The sequence below is a fragment of the Maylandia zebra genome, linkage group LG18, assembly GCF_041146795.1.
Source record: "Maylandia zebra isolate NMK-2024a linkage group LG18, Mzebra_GT3a, whole genome shotgun sequence".
Taxonomy (NCBI): domain Eukaryota; kingdom Metazoa; phylum Chordata; class Actinopteri; order Cichliformes; family Cichlidae; genus Maylandia; species Maylandia zebra.
The window spans coordinates 7043095-7060422 of NC_135184.1; the positions used below are offsets into that span (position 1 = coordinate 7043095).

Below are 17328 nucleotides of genomic sequence, written 5' to 3' on the forward strand. Positions count from 1 at the left end.
GAGTCACTGAATAGCAACCCTACATCCTAATTAAAAACCACTGGTAAATCTGAAATCCTCTATCACCTCAACAAAGAAATAATGTTTGAGTGAAACTCTGTGATGCTTTGCCAACATGAAAAGACAAGAGCCAAAGAACTTGTTCAACTGTAGTTTCTCATTCAGACTGAACTTTATTCACGAGTATGAAAAAGTCAGCCCTTGTTATCAATGTTTAGTTTAGCTGAGCCCTCATAAAAATGTAAAAAAGCCAGTCGGACTCTTTAATGCTTCCCTAATCCACCGCTGATAAGACTGCGTACTCACCCTGCTGGTTTGAAAATCCTCTCCTCTTCCCCTCACCCTTTCATCTCACACTTTGCGTTCTCAAACTCTGCCAGTAATTTGCACAACCTGTAGGAAAACGCTGCTCTTGTGGGCACAGGCAGGTTGAAACTAGTTTTCGCTTCGCTGCAGAGTTGTTAAAGCACCACTACAAGTTAATAGCCTAGAAGAGTCTACTTTACGGCCGTGTTGACACAGAAAGGAATAATTAGTAGGATGCGATGCTGCCAGCGGTAAAGCCATTAACTCGGACGACCCTTTCTCCAAACCCTGTTGCCTGGTTACAGTTTCCCCAGGTGACCAAATGTGCTGAATCATAGTGATCAGCTGTGACTCACTAAGACAGTGGCCTGCAGGCGTTAGTTATGATTGGTGGGATCGTAACGGCAATGTGAAGCTCAGATATATTACAATAAGTGACTTATCTGACAGCACAGATCTGTCGGTTGACTGATTGAACGGTGTGGCCTGATGGATGCCGTCTCTGCTTAACCCTCAAGTCAGTGTCAGTGTCTGTAGGGGGGAAAGAGCAATGAAGCAAGGTGTGATTGAGATGGCGCGAAAGGGTCTGCGAATTTATATCTGAGATGAATAGACTCTGAAACAGACAGGCGGTGAAAGCGACGGAAAATGTGCTTTGTGTTTCAGAGCTGTTTCAAATTTCACAAAGGAAGAAGAGTCTAAACACGAGTGTGTGGAGATTTCCACGGTTTTAAATAATCTCATTTTCCTTACGCCTTCTCTGCGCCGAGGAGATTGTCATCTATCATTGATGGATGAGATTAGGCTCTTTTCTCGTACTGTTACATCAAAGCACTACTGATGGTACTGCGATGGCATCTACAGGAGTTGCTGTTAATGTGGATAAGATCAGATATTCCCTATTTTAGCATTTCAATGCGGAGCAGGGAGATGGAATTGAAACCTACATGGGTAAGACAATTGTGGTTTCATATCGCATACCGCCAGTGGGCTCAAAAACCCCTTCATCAACATTTCTCATGTCCAAGATGTTTTAGATTGAGACTACTTTTAGCTTATCAGTTATGCACAGTAACCTGCAAAGATGAGGGTGTTCACACAGTCTGCCTGTTTATTTCGTGTTACTCTTTGACTCATTGATTTAATTACTGTAGCTACAACATTATGATGGCATGTATTTATATAGCGCTTTACTAGTCCCTAAGGACCCCAAAGCGCTTTACATATCCAGTCATTCACCCATTCACACACACATTCACACACTGGTGATGGCAAGCTACATTGTAGCCACAGCCACCCTGGGGCGCACTGACAGAGGCGAGGCTGCCGGACACTGGCGCCACCGGGCCCTCTGACCACCACCAGTAGGCAACGGGTGAAGTGTCTTGCCCAAGGACACAACGACCAAGGCTGTCCAAGCCGGGGCTCGAACCGGCAACCTTCCGATTACAAGGCGAACTCCCAACTCTTGAGCCACGATCGCCACGATGATAAGGTGCCAGTTTTAACTATTTATGTATTTATCCATTATGTTACAATGTAACAGCTTCATTTGTTTATCCATGCTTTTGCATTTTTAGCAATAGTTGAGGCTGTTTCAAGCATTCGTGCATTTCCTTCGGTTAGTTTAGTTAACTTTTCTACTCCGATCTGTTCAGATGCACTTGTTTAACTGGTGTTTGATTGATTTCTGTGTATCCCCTCACTACTTCAGAACCTGAGGGGGTTTGCACTTCTGGGCCTTCAACAATACAGGGTGTATCAAAAAGAATCATCTGATTTAAAGAAGGCTGTATTTTTTTTAAGTAATGTATTTACAATTTAAGTATTTACATCTTAAATATTTGCGACCATCCTTGTGTCACTGCAGCCACTGCGGTTGTTAAACTACCTACTGGCAACCAGGTGAAACTCACGAATCCCCTTTTTCTAGCAGTACACATTTTGATCATTACTCATGGATGGTTGTGGAATTAGAGCACGTTGGATTATTTTTGATACACCCTGTAAAATGCAGACAAGGAGCACAATGAGCATTTTGCTAATCGGCCTCTTGTGACTTTGAGTTGCTGTTTGGATGTAAAACATATAATGAGATAACTTATCACATGTCATTTTAAGATTTTGAGTTGACTGCAAATGCAGTCTTTTTCTTGATGGACTGTCTAAAATGTAAAGTGGTGTTGAGGCTAACCACAATGCAGACAAACAGTGGATGCCTCAAAGCAGTGATGTAAATACCAATATGTAGTCAGCTTTGACAGTTACACGGAGAGCTATTTGTCTTCATATAAGAGGCACACAGTTTACAGTAAATTTTTATTTTCTTAGAATCACTTTTTACTCTGAAAGAGTAAGTTTGATCCCGTTGTATTTTTGGCATCTATCAGATTAGATTTGACGCCATCCCTGTTCAGTTTAATCCGGGGATGAAGTTTAATCTCATAAAGCGCTGTAAAGAAAGCATTTGTTAGGAAAAGGAAACTGAGCTCCTGCTGTACCACGTGTGAAATGCTCTTGCATATATTACACTGACATATTCAGAAGTGGCTCTGCCACGGAGGGGGGGCTGGGGCTGAGTGATGAAACCTAAATGGCCCACATAGGACATGGCATGTCTCTCACCTTCATTAAAAGTAGGGCAGAATTACAGATATTAGAATCGCAGAGCAATTTATTTGCTTGTAACTGAAAAGGCCGGCATCGATACGCTGATGTGTGCAAGCATGAAATTGGCCCATGAATTAAAAGGAGGCATATTTCTGTGTGCCGCGCCATTATTGCTTCCAGTGGCGCCATGGCTTGAAATCGAAGAACTGTTACCCATCTTGCTTTAAGTGTGTGTGTGTGTGTGTGTGTGTGTGTGTGTGTGTGTGTGTGTGTGTGTGTGTGTGTGTGTGCGCGCGCGCGCGCGTGTGTGCGTGTGCGTGCTCACCCTTGCATTAATATCAGTCAAATATTATATTACCATCACCCACATTTCTGACCAGCAGTTCCCCTGGAAAAATAGAGATGCCTTATAAAACTGAAAGCCAATTAAATTCAATCCATTCCGTCAATGGATTCCAATGTTTACTGTCTGCTTTGCACAAGTGTTGACACCCGGTGGGATTGCTAAGGCTCAGAATGATTGCTACTGTAAGTTGCAGGAGGGTATCTGTGTGCTGTAGGAAATTAGTCATTTCTTGGAAAGTTGTCTTCCATCATTTTGAGGAAAATGATAACGGATTTAAAAAATGCACAGGATTCAAAGTTAAAGTCTTAAATGATGAAGTGACCCAAAATGAATCTCAGTAAATCAAGTTAGTCATTAGATCGGCTTCTGTATCCATTTTTGGTCCTTAAAGTTTACCTAAAATGCGACATGTGTGAATTCATCACGTGTATTCAAATCCATCTCCATAGCTGCAGCTCTTAATGCAGCCCAGTGACTGCTTCTTCTGTGGCAAAAAGTCAACTAAAGAGCCATGTTTCTTTCCCGGTGACCACACACACTTTTGCACACTCATGGCTCTGAGCTTGGCACAGCATGCCGGCGCTGTGCCCATGCTGTGCACTCTGTGAAGAGAACGGTTTGATCCGAGCCGGGCCGCGAGCGCGCAGATGGTGTCTGCTTCGGCCTGGGTTACAGAATGTGTTAGCTGGATTCATTAGCCTCTTAACTTCCCTGTCAACACGAGCTTTTCCATAGAATGAGACATTTTACTTGGCTGTTTCTTCCTCTGCATATTAACTGATTTGTTTGCGCAGTTCATCAACGTGCAGTTCCTTTAGTCTCACTTAGTCCATTGACATCATGAAGTAAATACCTGGGGGTTGATAATGAGTTGCTAACTGTGGTGATATTGTATCGATTGGTGTCTAATTGCCATGTTTCTGCAGATCAATTTGGCTCTCTCTGTTTCAATGTTAAACCTGTGTAATCCAGAATAAAGGCAAGATGGGACTGATAGTGCCTAAATGGCACAGACTCGATGGCCTCTTGGAACCTCTAATCTTTCCAGTGCATCAGCAGACACCAGCGAGGCTGTGAGTGGTCATCTCAGCTAATTCTCTCTCATCCTCTGTCTTGTCAGTAATGCCACATCATCTATATAGAGTCAGCTTCTTGGAAAAGATTTGGCATCACAGAAAAATATAGAAATCTAGATATTAAACCGTTAAAAAGTAAATCAAGAAAATCTTTGAGAATATTTTATTTCATCAACTACACAGCCCACATGGGCCCGTGAGACACCATTTACACAGTAGCAGCAGTGAACAACACTCAGGAAAGAAAATTACTTTCAAAACAATAAACTTTGTCTCTCCTTAGAAGCTCTACAAATAAAAATAAAAAAATGCCACAAGAAGGGCTCCCTTGTTAAAACGCGCTTTTATGAGCATCCAACCAGAACAAGTTGACAGAGATGGCAGACGGTTTGTTTTTTAAAAAGTAAAACCATTTAAATCATAATGTAGAGCAAATCAAGGCATAAAATTGTGTTAGCTCTCAGTGTTGTGATAAACCACAAAAATAAATACAGGGGCTGTCATGAATGTTGGATTGTAATCAGAAATACACTTAGAAAATTACATTTTTTTTAAAGTATCTAACAGCTATCGCAGATCTGTACAAGAGTGTAAAAAGAGTCGATCCCTCTTGCTTTATTGCGGTAGATAACAGGGACACTGTCATACAGTGGCTCACAGATGGAGAGTTAGCTGCTAGCAGCAGTTAGCGAGAGCATCAGTCTCCCTTCTAGCTGTCTGCGAGCCTTCGATCAATAGACCTGGATTATCATCTCCAGCATCTCAGTTCATTTTTCACAGCAGAGAAAGCCGCCACCAGCTACTCCCTCTTTGTCAGAGGATGTAGGGCCTAGTTCACCCATCTGATAACTAACCACCACATCTGCTGCGTTCAAGAAGGACGTGTGGGCACTTTTTTTTCCCCCCTTACCGCGCGTATCGGTACATCAGTAAATGTTTATTTAAGAGGCTGCCGCGCTAGTCAGTACAACAGTCACATCAGAGATGGGAATCCCATGACTACCCATGCTTAATTAAATGTTTAATTAAGGTGGTGTTTTTAATTAAAAAGTTGATTATTATGAAGTGAGGATTTTTGCCAAATTAAATAGATAGGGGTTGTGTTCTGTGATATTCTATCGTTATTAAAAGGGAGGTGAGATTTATTTTTGAGTCAGCAACTGTTAATTTGCTTAAAGGGCAAAAGATGCCCTTTAAGTTAAAGGAGTGTAATGAAGTAAGCTCGAATTGAAGGCACTAACATTTAAGACACTGAGTAGTCTTGGCTGGGGTTTTCGTTTGCATGGTGGTGCATTTGGCTCAGGGCGATGCATTCATCTAATACTTTGAAGTGTGAACCAACAATGCTGCTCTTGTATCTTCAAGGTCACCCCACTTGTAACCACTCGCCACAAGGGCCCTCGTCACAAAACAGACACAAGATCCACTTGAATCTTCCCACCATGTAGGCTTCTGAACTTCAGCAGGCTGTACATGCTCAGATGGTCTTTGCGGGCTGTGGGGTCGTTTCCAGTTGTTTCTCTTTTAGTGCTCTCAACTGCACGGACACCCGCCGCTTTGCATTCATCTCGAGAGCACATCGATCCACTAAAGGTTGCCAAGTCCTCTAAGCGATGGTTGTAAAATTTATGCCCCTATACAGTTGCTGGTAGGTCTGAAGGATGTTAAAGACATGGGAAGAGCGCACATTGTGAATGAGGCCATTCATTTGTAATCTGCAGGATTAAAGCGCTGCCTATCAGCTGCCTCTGTCACTTACTGTACATTGCACCTTCCCTTTCTCTGTTGGCATGCTTTGATTGGGATCTGTGAAAGCAGTGCCAGAGTCATGTGGGATTTTGAGGTGACAGCCCATATCTTCTAATCCTATTAGTTTGGAAGTCCTCTTCCCTGCCAAATAAAGCAAAGGCTTTGTATGCCTGCCTTAAATCAATCTTGCTCATAAAGTTTGGGTTCTTGTTTTGAGTGTCTTGGCTGCATTTTTCATACATATTGTGGCTCTGAGATCAAAAAGACTGCCTGCAACACAGGCCAGATTTCAAGAATAAATTGTGTTTATTAAAGACCTAAATCTTGAATTTGTATTCCTTAGCTCTAAGACCACAGCATTGTCAACCGTTCATGGTAATGCCGGTATAATATTAGGCAATGATAAGAAAGTAAAATATCTCGATAGAATATGGGTATAATGTGCATGTGCAGTGCCTTTGTAATCATACGCACATGGCGGAAAAAGCATGGCGGCGACAGAGAATGAGAGGGTGAAATCAGATCGTTGAATGAAACAGATGAACCAGAATTGGTTTGTAAAAATGCTGCAACTTCAGTGTGGAACTGGTTTGGCTTTCGTCCATCAGATACACAACAAAGCACTATTTTTGGTAGAGCATGCTAGCGGGCCGTCGTTATTACCGTGTTTTTCGGGAAATACGGCACACTTCAAATCAATCCTTTGATTTTCTGAAAATCGACAGTGCCCCTTATAATCCCGTGTGCGTTATGTATGAATTCTGGTTGTGTTTACTGACCTGGAAACGATTTTATGTACACGGCGCTCGAAAATCTGTCAAATGTTTTTAGTACGACTTTGCTAAGCTACGAAGCCGCACCGCTTGATGGATTGTCGGAGCATTACGGCTGCCGTAGGCAGGAGCCTTGCGGAGTGATACGTACTGTGCTTCAACATAATATTACCGTATTGTGTGTGTATAACCTCTTTTTCAGTTTTGTGGATATTCTACATGGTTATGCTGAGGATATGTCGGCCAGTTTCCACTGGAAATGCCTTTTGGTTAAACTGTCAGCAAGGAATTTGCATTTGCACTGTTACATTTTTATATAGCTTTAATGCACATAAAAAACAGCTGCTTGTTTAAGTGAAAATACATTGATGGGGTTTTTTTTGCACTAATAAAGTTGTGGAGATTTTGTCTCGCGTCAATTATATCGTCAGTTATATCATTATCGCAAATTTTCAAATGTATATTGTGATAAATATTTTCAACCATATTGCCCTGCCCTAACTGTGTGTATATGTAAGCATTTAAACACTGCAGAGAGTAGAATTAACAGTATTGTAGAAATTCATTTCACCGACACAATAACGTGGCGCACAGTGTGACGCATGCACCAGTTTATTGTATTTCCAGACTTGCTTTCGGCACAATTTACAGTGCACGCTACTCTGTTTTTTGTCAGACTTGAAATAGCCGAAATACCTTCACACTACGGAACTTCTATGGCTCTTCCGTTCGACAATCTCTCCGGCGTTGTAACCATCATCTGTTTTCTCTTCGGTCACGCTCGGTTGATTTTTCTAGTCGGCACACTCATTTCCTCCATTACGCACTGGCTCCATTACCCGCTGGCTGCTTCCCAAACAAACACACGTGTGGCTTGGCACTTGTGCTGTACATAACAAGTCACGCGACGTGACGCTGCGGCTGTGATTGGTTCGGCTCTGCGCTACTTAATTTGGATTGGCTGACCTTTTTTTTTTTTTTTTTTTTAAGAGGACAAGAGCGGCGAGGTCTATCGCGATAGCTTAATTTCTCTATCGAGTAAAAGTTATATCGCGATACATATCGTTATCGTTCTATCGCCCAGCTCTACACACAGTTACTGTCCGTCCACACATACGACTCGGTTCTGCTTCTATGCCCCAGCTTTGTTTACTTTTTCCCACCGAGGCTTCTAGACTTCTGATTGGCCAGTATTTCTGCACGGTTAGGAATCTAGCGCCACCTGCTGCTTTGGCATGTTCATAGCAGCGTTTTCCTTCATTTCTGCCTTTATGTGTGGACGGGATTATTTTTTAAAACGAAAACCGAAAATCTCCGTTTTCAAAAATACCCGTGTACGTGTGGACGTAGCCTCAGTCTCTGACTGGAAGCGCTAATTCGTCATTCGGCTTTTGTCAGACTAAAGTAACTGTTAAAACTGTTTGAAAAGCTAAGCTATACAACAAGGAGAGATTGAGAATTTCCTTTTAGTTCTCAGTTTATTTGATATTGACAAAAGTTAGTCAGTTTTGTCTGTTCTTCTGTAAAACAAACTAAGATTTATTTTTAGAATTAATATTTTGTTTCTAAGTGGAATTGACAATTTAGTCTGTTTCGTTTGTTCTATTTTGAAACTTAAACGCTTTAGCGGCTGCCTTTTGTGTAGTTTGCAATATTTGCCTTTATTTATCTGAAAAAGTCTCATGTTCCTTAAGTACATCTACCCTGTTGAACTTATTATGGGAAATAAATATTTAAAAACAAGCTGCTGATTATTTCACATTTTACTTGTGAGCAACGGCACATTTAAATCTTACAAATATAGTTATTTGGCTTATATCGTGATAGATATCGTTATCGCCTGAAATGAAAAAAACATATCGTGATATGAAAAAATCTCATATCGCCCAGCTCTACGTCATACCATTTATGCATTGAATCAATACTGTAAGCTCATTAAGCTTACAGTTTGGACTCGGGGCCTCCATTATCTGGATCAGTTAAAAGTAAAAGTCAGTATTTTCAAGCTGTTAAAAACCACGCAATCGATATCTGTTACTTGCAGATTACAGATTTTTCTTGGTATTGTAATGTTAATGTCATCTCTCTGCCCGGTGATTGAACTGGATTTATCACTTGATTTAGACTTGATTAGATGGCGATTTGGCAGAGAAAAGGTCAACTGTAAACCTTTCCCCCCCCAAACATTTCTTCTTTTTAAGCATCTGTCAAAGTTACCACAGAGTTTACAGACTTCCTGACCCAAATTATAGCCAAGGATTTTAAAAAAGACACAAGTTTTGATTTTATTCTCAAAGCTTCTTTTTGAGCAATCCCTCTGCTTGAACACGCCGCATTAGGGCATATTGTAGTAGCGTCGTCAAAGTCTGCCCACAGTGCAGACATTACATCTTCCCAAAGCTCCTTCCTTGCCAGGCTTAAGGCTGAGACAGACAGCTTTTCAGGAGGCACACCCGACCATGAAAGGCAGGGTGCATCTCAGCGTAAACAGCTTTGCTGGCAGCCCAGTCAGCAAGCCACAGTCCTCTTATTGAGTCCCAGAGACACTCCACTCCACAAAGCCTCACAGTGACCTTTCAGCCTCATACAGTAGTGCCAGATATTGAGTGAGTCTGTCCAGATGATGAAGCTCATCTCAGGCTAAATTTCAGCCTGCTGTTCTCCCTGGTCTCTGGGGTGTTTTGGCAGTACAGTTGTATTGTTGTGTTGCTCTTTCTTTGATTGATTTACAGCGTTTTGTCAAAGATTGGAGATCTTTGATCCCTTTATTTGAGTTCCTGTTTTCTTTAGTCTCTCGGGCAGGATTCTGTAATATCAGCTGATACGATTTTTTTATTACAAGGTTGAGCCTCGGAAGACTGAACAGCTTCCATCTGACAAACATTACATTTAAAAAAAACAAACATTTCTTTCTTTTGTTTTGGACAGGCATCTGTTTACATACATTAGATATGAGCCTTTCTGCTAAAGCTGGCATTGCATCCTTGACCCGTAGTCAAAAGGTCACACATCAGTTCAGCTGAGTTACAGAAAGGCCAAGCAGCTGTGTTACATGTCATGGAGATTAGCTGGATTGCATATGGCAGGTTCCTGGTCTTTAACAAGGCTGACCGCCTCTGGCTTTTCTATTGTGTGTCTGGAGTTGATAGCTGGCTAAGTTGGTGGTGCTGTTGTGTTTTAGGTTATGCCATTAGGGCTCGCTTTCTGGCTGTTTGTGATGGATGAAATGAATTACGCAGTAATTTTATGCTACATAGAGTCATACGTTGACCTAATAAAGACAAACTGCTATTCTAAGTCTATTCTAAATGTGCAGCTGCTCTGGGATTTCTTCTTCTTCCTTTTTTGCATATGCACAGCGTGCATTTTATGTTTTTTTAACTTTAGTTTAATCATAACCCTTACCAGTTGCAGTTTGGAATTTTTTATGCTGACCCTAACGCTCCCCGTCTTCAGTCAGGAGAAGATTTGAAAAAGCTGAAAAGGTTGCAGGCTGGACCTTTCGAGTTTGAGAGATAACAAAGTCCACAGGAATTTCCTGGCAAAAGTTGGAAAGTTGAAAAGTCAAGCTCAGAGTCACAGTCACCCGCTGCTCCTTCATGTAGAGTCCAACACTTCTATTCATTCACACTGTGTGAGAGGGAAAATGTGTTAATTACTTTCCTCTGTAGGAGGCCATGTGAATTTAACACTACCCCGTCGTTTCGTTTCTATTTAGGTCTATAGATTTCTCTCCGTTCTGTGTTCATGAGGACGCAAAAGCCTTTATGGTGAAATGCAGAAAAGTCAATGGAAATAAAATAGCTAAGTTTTAGGACTGATTTATGACGCATGGTCCAAACCGTTGGTGAAAGGGACTAACTTTCAAAATCTAAATTTCACACAATTTATATATATATATTAAAAAAAACTATGAGGAGAAATAAGGTCAGATAAACCTTTATTAGTCCCACACTTAGTCACACACTTCATGGTGTTATAGCTGAGCATTTCAGACTCTGTAATTCCTAATATAGTTGCAGTTGTAGAGTTATTATGAATGACCAGTGTGAGTGTATTTACTCGTTGTACCATGAGGAAGTTACACTGACAGCAGCGTTGTTTGATGTAAACAGGGCTGCGAAAGACAATAGCAGCGCAGTGGATGAATGATATAAGGCTGCGATGGGAAGGATGGGGTGGGGGCGTGGGGATGTTGGAGTACTACTCACCGTTCACCACTAGTCTTTGTTCAATGTTCTGAATAATACATCAGAAGTACATTAGTTTGATTCATATTGCTGTTGGCTCAGCTGTAAGCTCGCTCTTGGCTCCGGCCTCACTTTATCACATTTTTTACATTTTATCTGGGTTGAGTAAATCCGGGTGCTTTGCCAGTGTCAACAGTGCATTTGATCAATTCATGGACAAAACACGCTGGACTTTAAAGAACATCATCCTGCAGGCCATTTCTGCCTGCTGATGGAATCAGGTCACTTGTTAACAATGGACCTTTCACACTCATCCATCTCCCTCCACCCTCTCTCTTTTTTCTCCCTGCTCTCTCCCTAGTAACCGACTAACCCCCAGCAACCACGACCGGATACAGAGGCTGAGGCAAGAGTTTCAGCAGGCCCAGAATGTCCCGGACGACCCAGATGATCGCAGGAGGACGTACAGCTTCGAGCAGCCCTGGGTGAGTGTCTAAAATCACTGGGGCCTGTAACTAAAATCCGCTGCTGGGCCGAGAAGACGGCTAAACTGTAAGACTGTCCAGAAACGACCGCTATCTACCAGGCCGAGACTCAAGTGCTAGCCTGAGGAGAATGCTAACAGTGTTTGCACCTGTGGCTAATGGTGCTTACCGTCACTAACCCCACTACTAGCAGCCATGAACAAGACTGATGGTCCTCTACACTTGAGGATTACCATTAACCTCCATTAGCCTTCATGGCTAATTGTGCTAATGCTAACACCGTCTGCATGCAGGAGTCTTCACACCTCCTGACACAACCATCACTAACCCCACCCACCTGTCACGACCTGCTGTACTGATCCATCGTCTTCATTTTCTGTGTGTCAGTCATCCACATGGACCCGCCCACCACCTCATGGATTTGGGTCATTTCCAATTTGTTTCTCTGTATAGGGGGTCACCTGTTTTTTGACGTGTGCCTTCTTACAGTTTCAAGTGAGAGCTATGTGCTTTTTAACGGACATTGCTTTAAATCAAAGTTGCATTAGCTGAGGAGAAAGATAACGAGTGCATTCTGAAGCAACAAGGGGTAATTATAAGCGAACAAAATCTGAATGCCTTCAAAGTTTTTTGAGCTGATGCAATCACTTGTCATATTTTTAGTATTTATTTTAGTCCTTCTTGCTTCCTGGCACTGCACCTCAAGTGTACTTGGCTTTACATGAACTCTAGTAGAAAACTCTGGTTAAATGAACAGCCAGCCGTATCAGATTTTAAACCTTATACATCATTTTTATTCCTTTTTTTGTAATTGGTAGAGTGTGTGTTATAAATGAAATGTCTTCACATACTTGCGCTGAGTGCGGGACAACACACATTTTTTGTTTTAACACACAGTCCCTCCCAACTTATTCTAATATATATAACACAATACATATAATTTTAAATAGTGTGTTATGGTGGTAGGTAGCACAAATGTGGGTTGTCCCATACCAGACAGTGTGTTGTCCATAAGGAATAACATTGAGCGCCCTTGTTAGCGTTTTCCCTCTACAAGGTGTTTTCGCACAAATGTTTTTGTATATTTCTGTATGAACTTTTTTTGTTTTTTAATTGTTGGTGTATAAACTAGAAATTCCCACTGTAACTTTGCTCAGTCTTTTGATGTGCAATGGGAAAATTTTACCCTTGTGACTTATAATTGAAATGAATTGATAAAGTGAGAGCTCATGAACCATATCCTCTGTGTTCTGGCTCTTTCTTTTCTAACTAATAAGCCCAACAAATGTGTGCAGCAGTGTTTTGCATTTGGCAGTATTAACCAGTGTCCTGCGTGTAAATGGGGTAGATGGACTGGTGCACATTCCAACCAGCTTTGTACAGGAAAAGCAGCAGCGTGTGGGAAAGAAGAGCGTAGGTCATCTCTCCTTTTGTCTGAAAAGCTACTGAGCGTGCTCTCGTTTAAAGAGCCGTTGCAGCATTTTTTCTTATATTAGTTGCAATGTACTTTCTATTGCCATCGAAATCATGGAAAGTAGTGTTAGTTACCCATAAAAATTAGATATTCCATCAGCTACAATGTTTTGTTCTTTTTTTTTTTTTTTTTTTATCCGATAAATTGGTGCATGAAAAAAATCTTTGTGTCAAGTGTATTATTATTAAAGCTTAATTAGTCTGGAAATAAACCTGACAAGCACAGATTTCTCCCAGCAATCCTTTTCAGTTCCACAGCCTGTTAAATCCCTTTTACTTTGTCAGACTGTAGCCCACACTCAGGGTTTCTATAGTAATTGCATGTTATTAGACTCATGCTCTGGCCATACTTGTGGGCCATATGGAAAACAGGAGAATGTTTCTTTGAAATTCAATTACCTCTGCCGTGCATTTATTACGTTTTCTTGCTTCATCCGAGTGATGTGCTGCAAACCTCAAGGAGCCACCGTCCTTTTTGTTAATTCACCTACATCTGCCCCACTTAGTCTTTGCCAGAACAGTGAGATGGTGCCATTTGCTACTGCTCTTTTTTTCTTTTTTTTATAGTAGAAAATTGTAATGCTGTATGATGCAAATGAAAATAGAGTTGCCTTTGTTCACCATATGTAGATTTATAGGGGCAGCAGTGGTTTTCGGTGCTGGAATAACTAATAGAGTAGATTTATTGAATTAATGGACAAAAACTTGGCTCAGTGTTTTAACATTTTCAAGCAAACTTGCCAAATATAAATCGTGAGAATCTGGCTTTTAACCATTGCAAATTTCAAATTTGTGCCGTACTATCCACCCCCTAAAAAAGAAGACTATGTTTCATGAAATAACCAAAAGTAATCTACAAATTAATGCAAAATAGAGAGATTAGTTGGTGTTCGAATGATCATGAGTTCCAGTTATCTCTCTTCTTTAAACTGGGAATTATTGACCACAGTGTCACACCATACTGATACGACTGATATCTGCAGCTGTCTTTCTCATCCACCCAATTATACATTTTCTAAATATGGATGACTAAATAAATAAACAGTTATTTCTTAGCCATCCATATGTAGCCACATGCGTTGGGTCAATATATCCGTTCTTTGTGATGGGCCCCCTCTCCTCCTTTTTCTCCATAGTTTGGGGAGCAGGAGAGGATTGTGGGTAGAACGGTCTAATTCCATCAACGATGACTGATGCTCACCCTCTCGGCAGCACCGCGCCGAGCTTTATTGCACTCATTTATACCACTACGGGAACTGAGGAGTTCATTCAGTTGATGTTGGGGGTTTAGAAATGGTACGATATTGCCTTTTGTATTTTACTGTAACATTTTAATGCTGCTATTATCTGGCCTCCTTCGGGGTATTTTCCACTCCCCTCTGCAATCACTGTGTTTAGGAATGAGAAAACATTCCCAAGAATATTCAGCACTCCCTGAAGGGATTTTTCTTTTTTCTCAAGTGGGGGGAAAAATGTTAAGCCTGAACTTCTCCTATGAGCATTTTAAATTCACATGTGGAATACGGGCTTTATAGGCACTCACTCCTCCTTTATTGTCAGCCGAACCACAATCCAGCGCCACTCGGTGCCAGAGATGATTGCCCCGGCTTCATTTGGTATAAAGGCGAGCCTCGTTAGCACTCTTAATCGTTTTATGGCCTTCCCACCAACTGATGTCCACACTGCTCCCACCAGGCTCTCAATACGTTGCACAGCCATAAAAGTAATTAGATTGGCTTTGTGTTGCAACTAATCTGCACACAGTTATTGCACCCACACAGCTAATGAGCATTGCAGGAAGAGGGGTTGTGGTACAAGTGTGGGCTGAACCTCGAGGTGAAACTTGAGGTTTCTGAGAGTCTGTATGCATTCTTGTGTGTATGCCTTTGTGAGGTCCAGTATGATCTGCACTGCCCTTGCATATTTTAACAATGTTTGGGTTATGGTTACGATCAGGTTAAGGATATGAATTAGGCTTGTAGTTGCAATAAAGGGGATTAAGGTTAAAAGCTAATTATACTCCAAATGAAGCGTTTATCAGATTGTGAATGGCTAAAAAGGTACAACCTTTCCAACTTCTGAATTAGTGGAGGAAATATCTGCTAATCGGGTGTGTGCACTTTCCTAGGCAAATTAGCATTGACCAACACGCAAAAATATGCAAGATTTGAGCTTCTATCACAAGTTTGCAACTGCTACGTCTCTTTTGGTGAGTGCTTTTAAGGAGACGGTGTATCATAATGTGTGCCATTATCCCTGTTTGAACTGCAGCAGCCTAGGACATATATCTCTCCAAGAAAAAATGGAGAGGAATTGCAAGGCCATAATGTCAGGGTTATTTCTTCCCCCTGCCTGTAAGTATCGCTACTAGGGAACAGATATTGATACTTGTCTTTGTAGGCATGCCGGGGCAACGAATAATATGAAGGCATTTGTTTCAATATAGTCAACCTATTTGGGCTAAGAAATTCTCACAGTTGAGCAGTAAAAATGTGTACGTGCATATCTGAATCACGCCGTTGTATGCAGTCATGAACTATTTGCTACCACAAAATTGAAATTTATCTCAGCTGTCTGTGTCTGAGTGCACATACCTACCACAGCCCGATAACAGGAACGCAGGAGGTGTTCGTGTATGGGGAGGACTGTCACGATGTCAGGTGTTGTCTTTTTCATTAACACCCACTAACATCCATCACATCTCATTGTGTAACCCTTCTGAGTCTCCAGCATGGCTCCCCCCCTCCTCTCTCACATCACCTTCCCTCCCTGTCTGTCTGTGTGACTCACCTTCATTTTGACCTGAGAAGAGACGAGCTCAGGGTGTGTCTGCCCCACTAACTGCTGGTAAGTGTCTGCGGTTTGGGCTTGGGCGGGCGGAGGGGTGCGATGGGGAGATTTTGTGAGGGTATCTTGTGTCAGGGATGGCTGCTAGTTTTATTGGGCTACTGTGAGGAAACTCGAACTCCAAGTTGTGGTGATTTTCATGCTTTGAATTTGTACCGAGGGATCGTGTGTTCTTTTCTCTATTTTAAGTCAAGATGTCCGTGCAAATATAACTCTGTGGCAGTTTAGTTTTCAGAACAAAACGCCATTTTCATAAAAATATGTATTGATGTGTGCTATTATACAGGCAATGTGGTGTTTTCGCCACACTAATTTATGAGAGGCCTATCAAGAAAACTAAAAAAAAATCTTTCGTTGTTTCTTTAAGGATTTTGCATATTAACAGCATGAAATTCACCACAATTTTGTAGCCTAGCCACAGCTGTATATACATGTGCCATATATGTGTATTTGATGTGTATAGTTTGAGTTTCCAGTGATTATCAGTTCACATAAAAAACAAAATTCTTCTACTCACTTTACATGTTGGCATGTTAGAGTCTTTCTTGCATTCCTTGAGGCTCTTCAGCCCCATAAATATTTAACGGGACACAAAAAAGTCATCAGTATTTATTTAACACTGGGAGCGTAAAACTCCCACAAGTCCCAGAGTCATATTAGCTTTTATGAGTACAAGCAGTGCTCTGATCAACACATCGTTACTGACAATTTTGCTTTGTTGCAAGGACATTTCCAGCAGCACTTATGCTCATGTTAGAGCCACAAAGGGTGATACAGAAGGTGGTGAGACATTTTAGCTCTTATTTATATTTCAAAACACTTTGATACAGGTTGATTGTGTCAATAACTAATCTGAGAAGAAACAGTTCTGTTACTTATGACACATTTGCAGTTAGACAGTGTCCTGCACTGTGATCAGCAGAATATCTCTGAATTCTGTAAGTTTGTTTGTTTTTTTACCAAATTTTAAAATCTGTGGATTATGTAATTATAGTACATAAACAAAATGTCTTTATTAGTTACAATATGGTGCAAAAGTCTCAAGCCACCACTCATTTCTTTATATTTTGCTAGCAAATGGGCAGCAGTCAGTAATTAAATGAAATGTGTACAATCACAAATTGAAATGTAGTATTGAAGGCAAACATAGAGTTGGTACAATTGTAGCAAGCTTGAAAGTCGATATTTGGCATGATATCCTAATTTCTTTGAATAGTCTTCAGGAATAGTTTTCCAGGCTTCTTGGAGGACCTGCGAAGCTTTTTCTTGGATGTTGGCTGCCTTTGGTTCTTTTCTCAGTCGAGATGATCCGCACAGCTTCAGTTATGGGAAGGCCAATCCATGACTGGTGTTTGGCGTCAGTGACATGCTGAATCAGAGACTTTCTAGATCAGGGGTGGGGGGACTCCAGATCTACAGGTTTTAGATGTATCCTTGAGCCAACACAGCTGATTTAAATGGCTAAATTATCTC

At 41.3% G+C, this 17328-nt stretch overlaps 1 protein-coding gene across 11 annotated transcripts in view; it reads left to right on the forward strand.

Moving 5' to 3' along the window:
• Positions 1–17328, forward strand: part of pard3ab (par-3 family cell polarity regulator alpha, b) — a 248872-nt gene that overhangs the window by 218996 nt on the left and 12548 nt on the right. For 10 of the 11 annotated variants that reach the window (XM_004565537.4, XM_076876530.1, XM_076876531.1 and 7 more), the window contains one exon: positions 11412–11535. In XM_004565537.4, the coding sequence (XP_004565594.2) occupies positions 11412–11535 (124 nt within the window). Of the gene's footprint in view, positions 1–11411; positions 12775–17328 lie in introns of those variants that run through there. The other variant, XM_076876533.1, reaches the window with a different exon arrangement.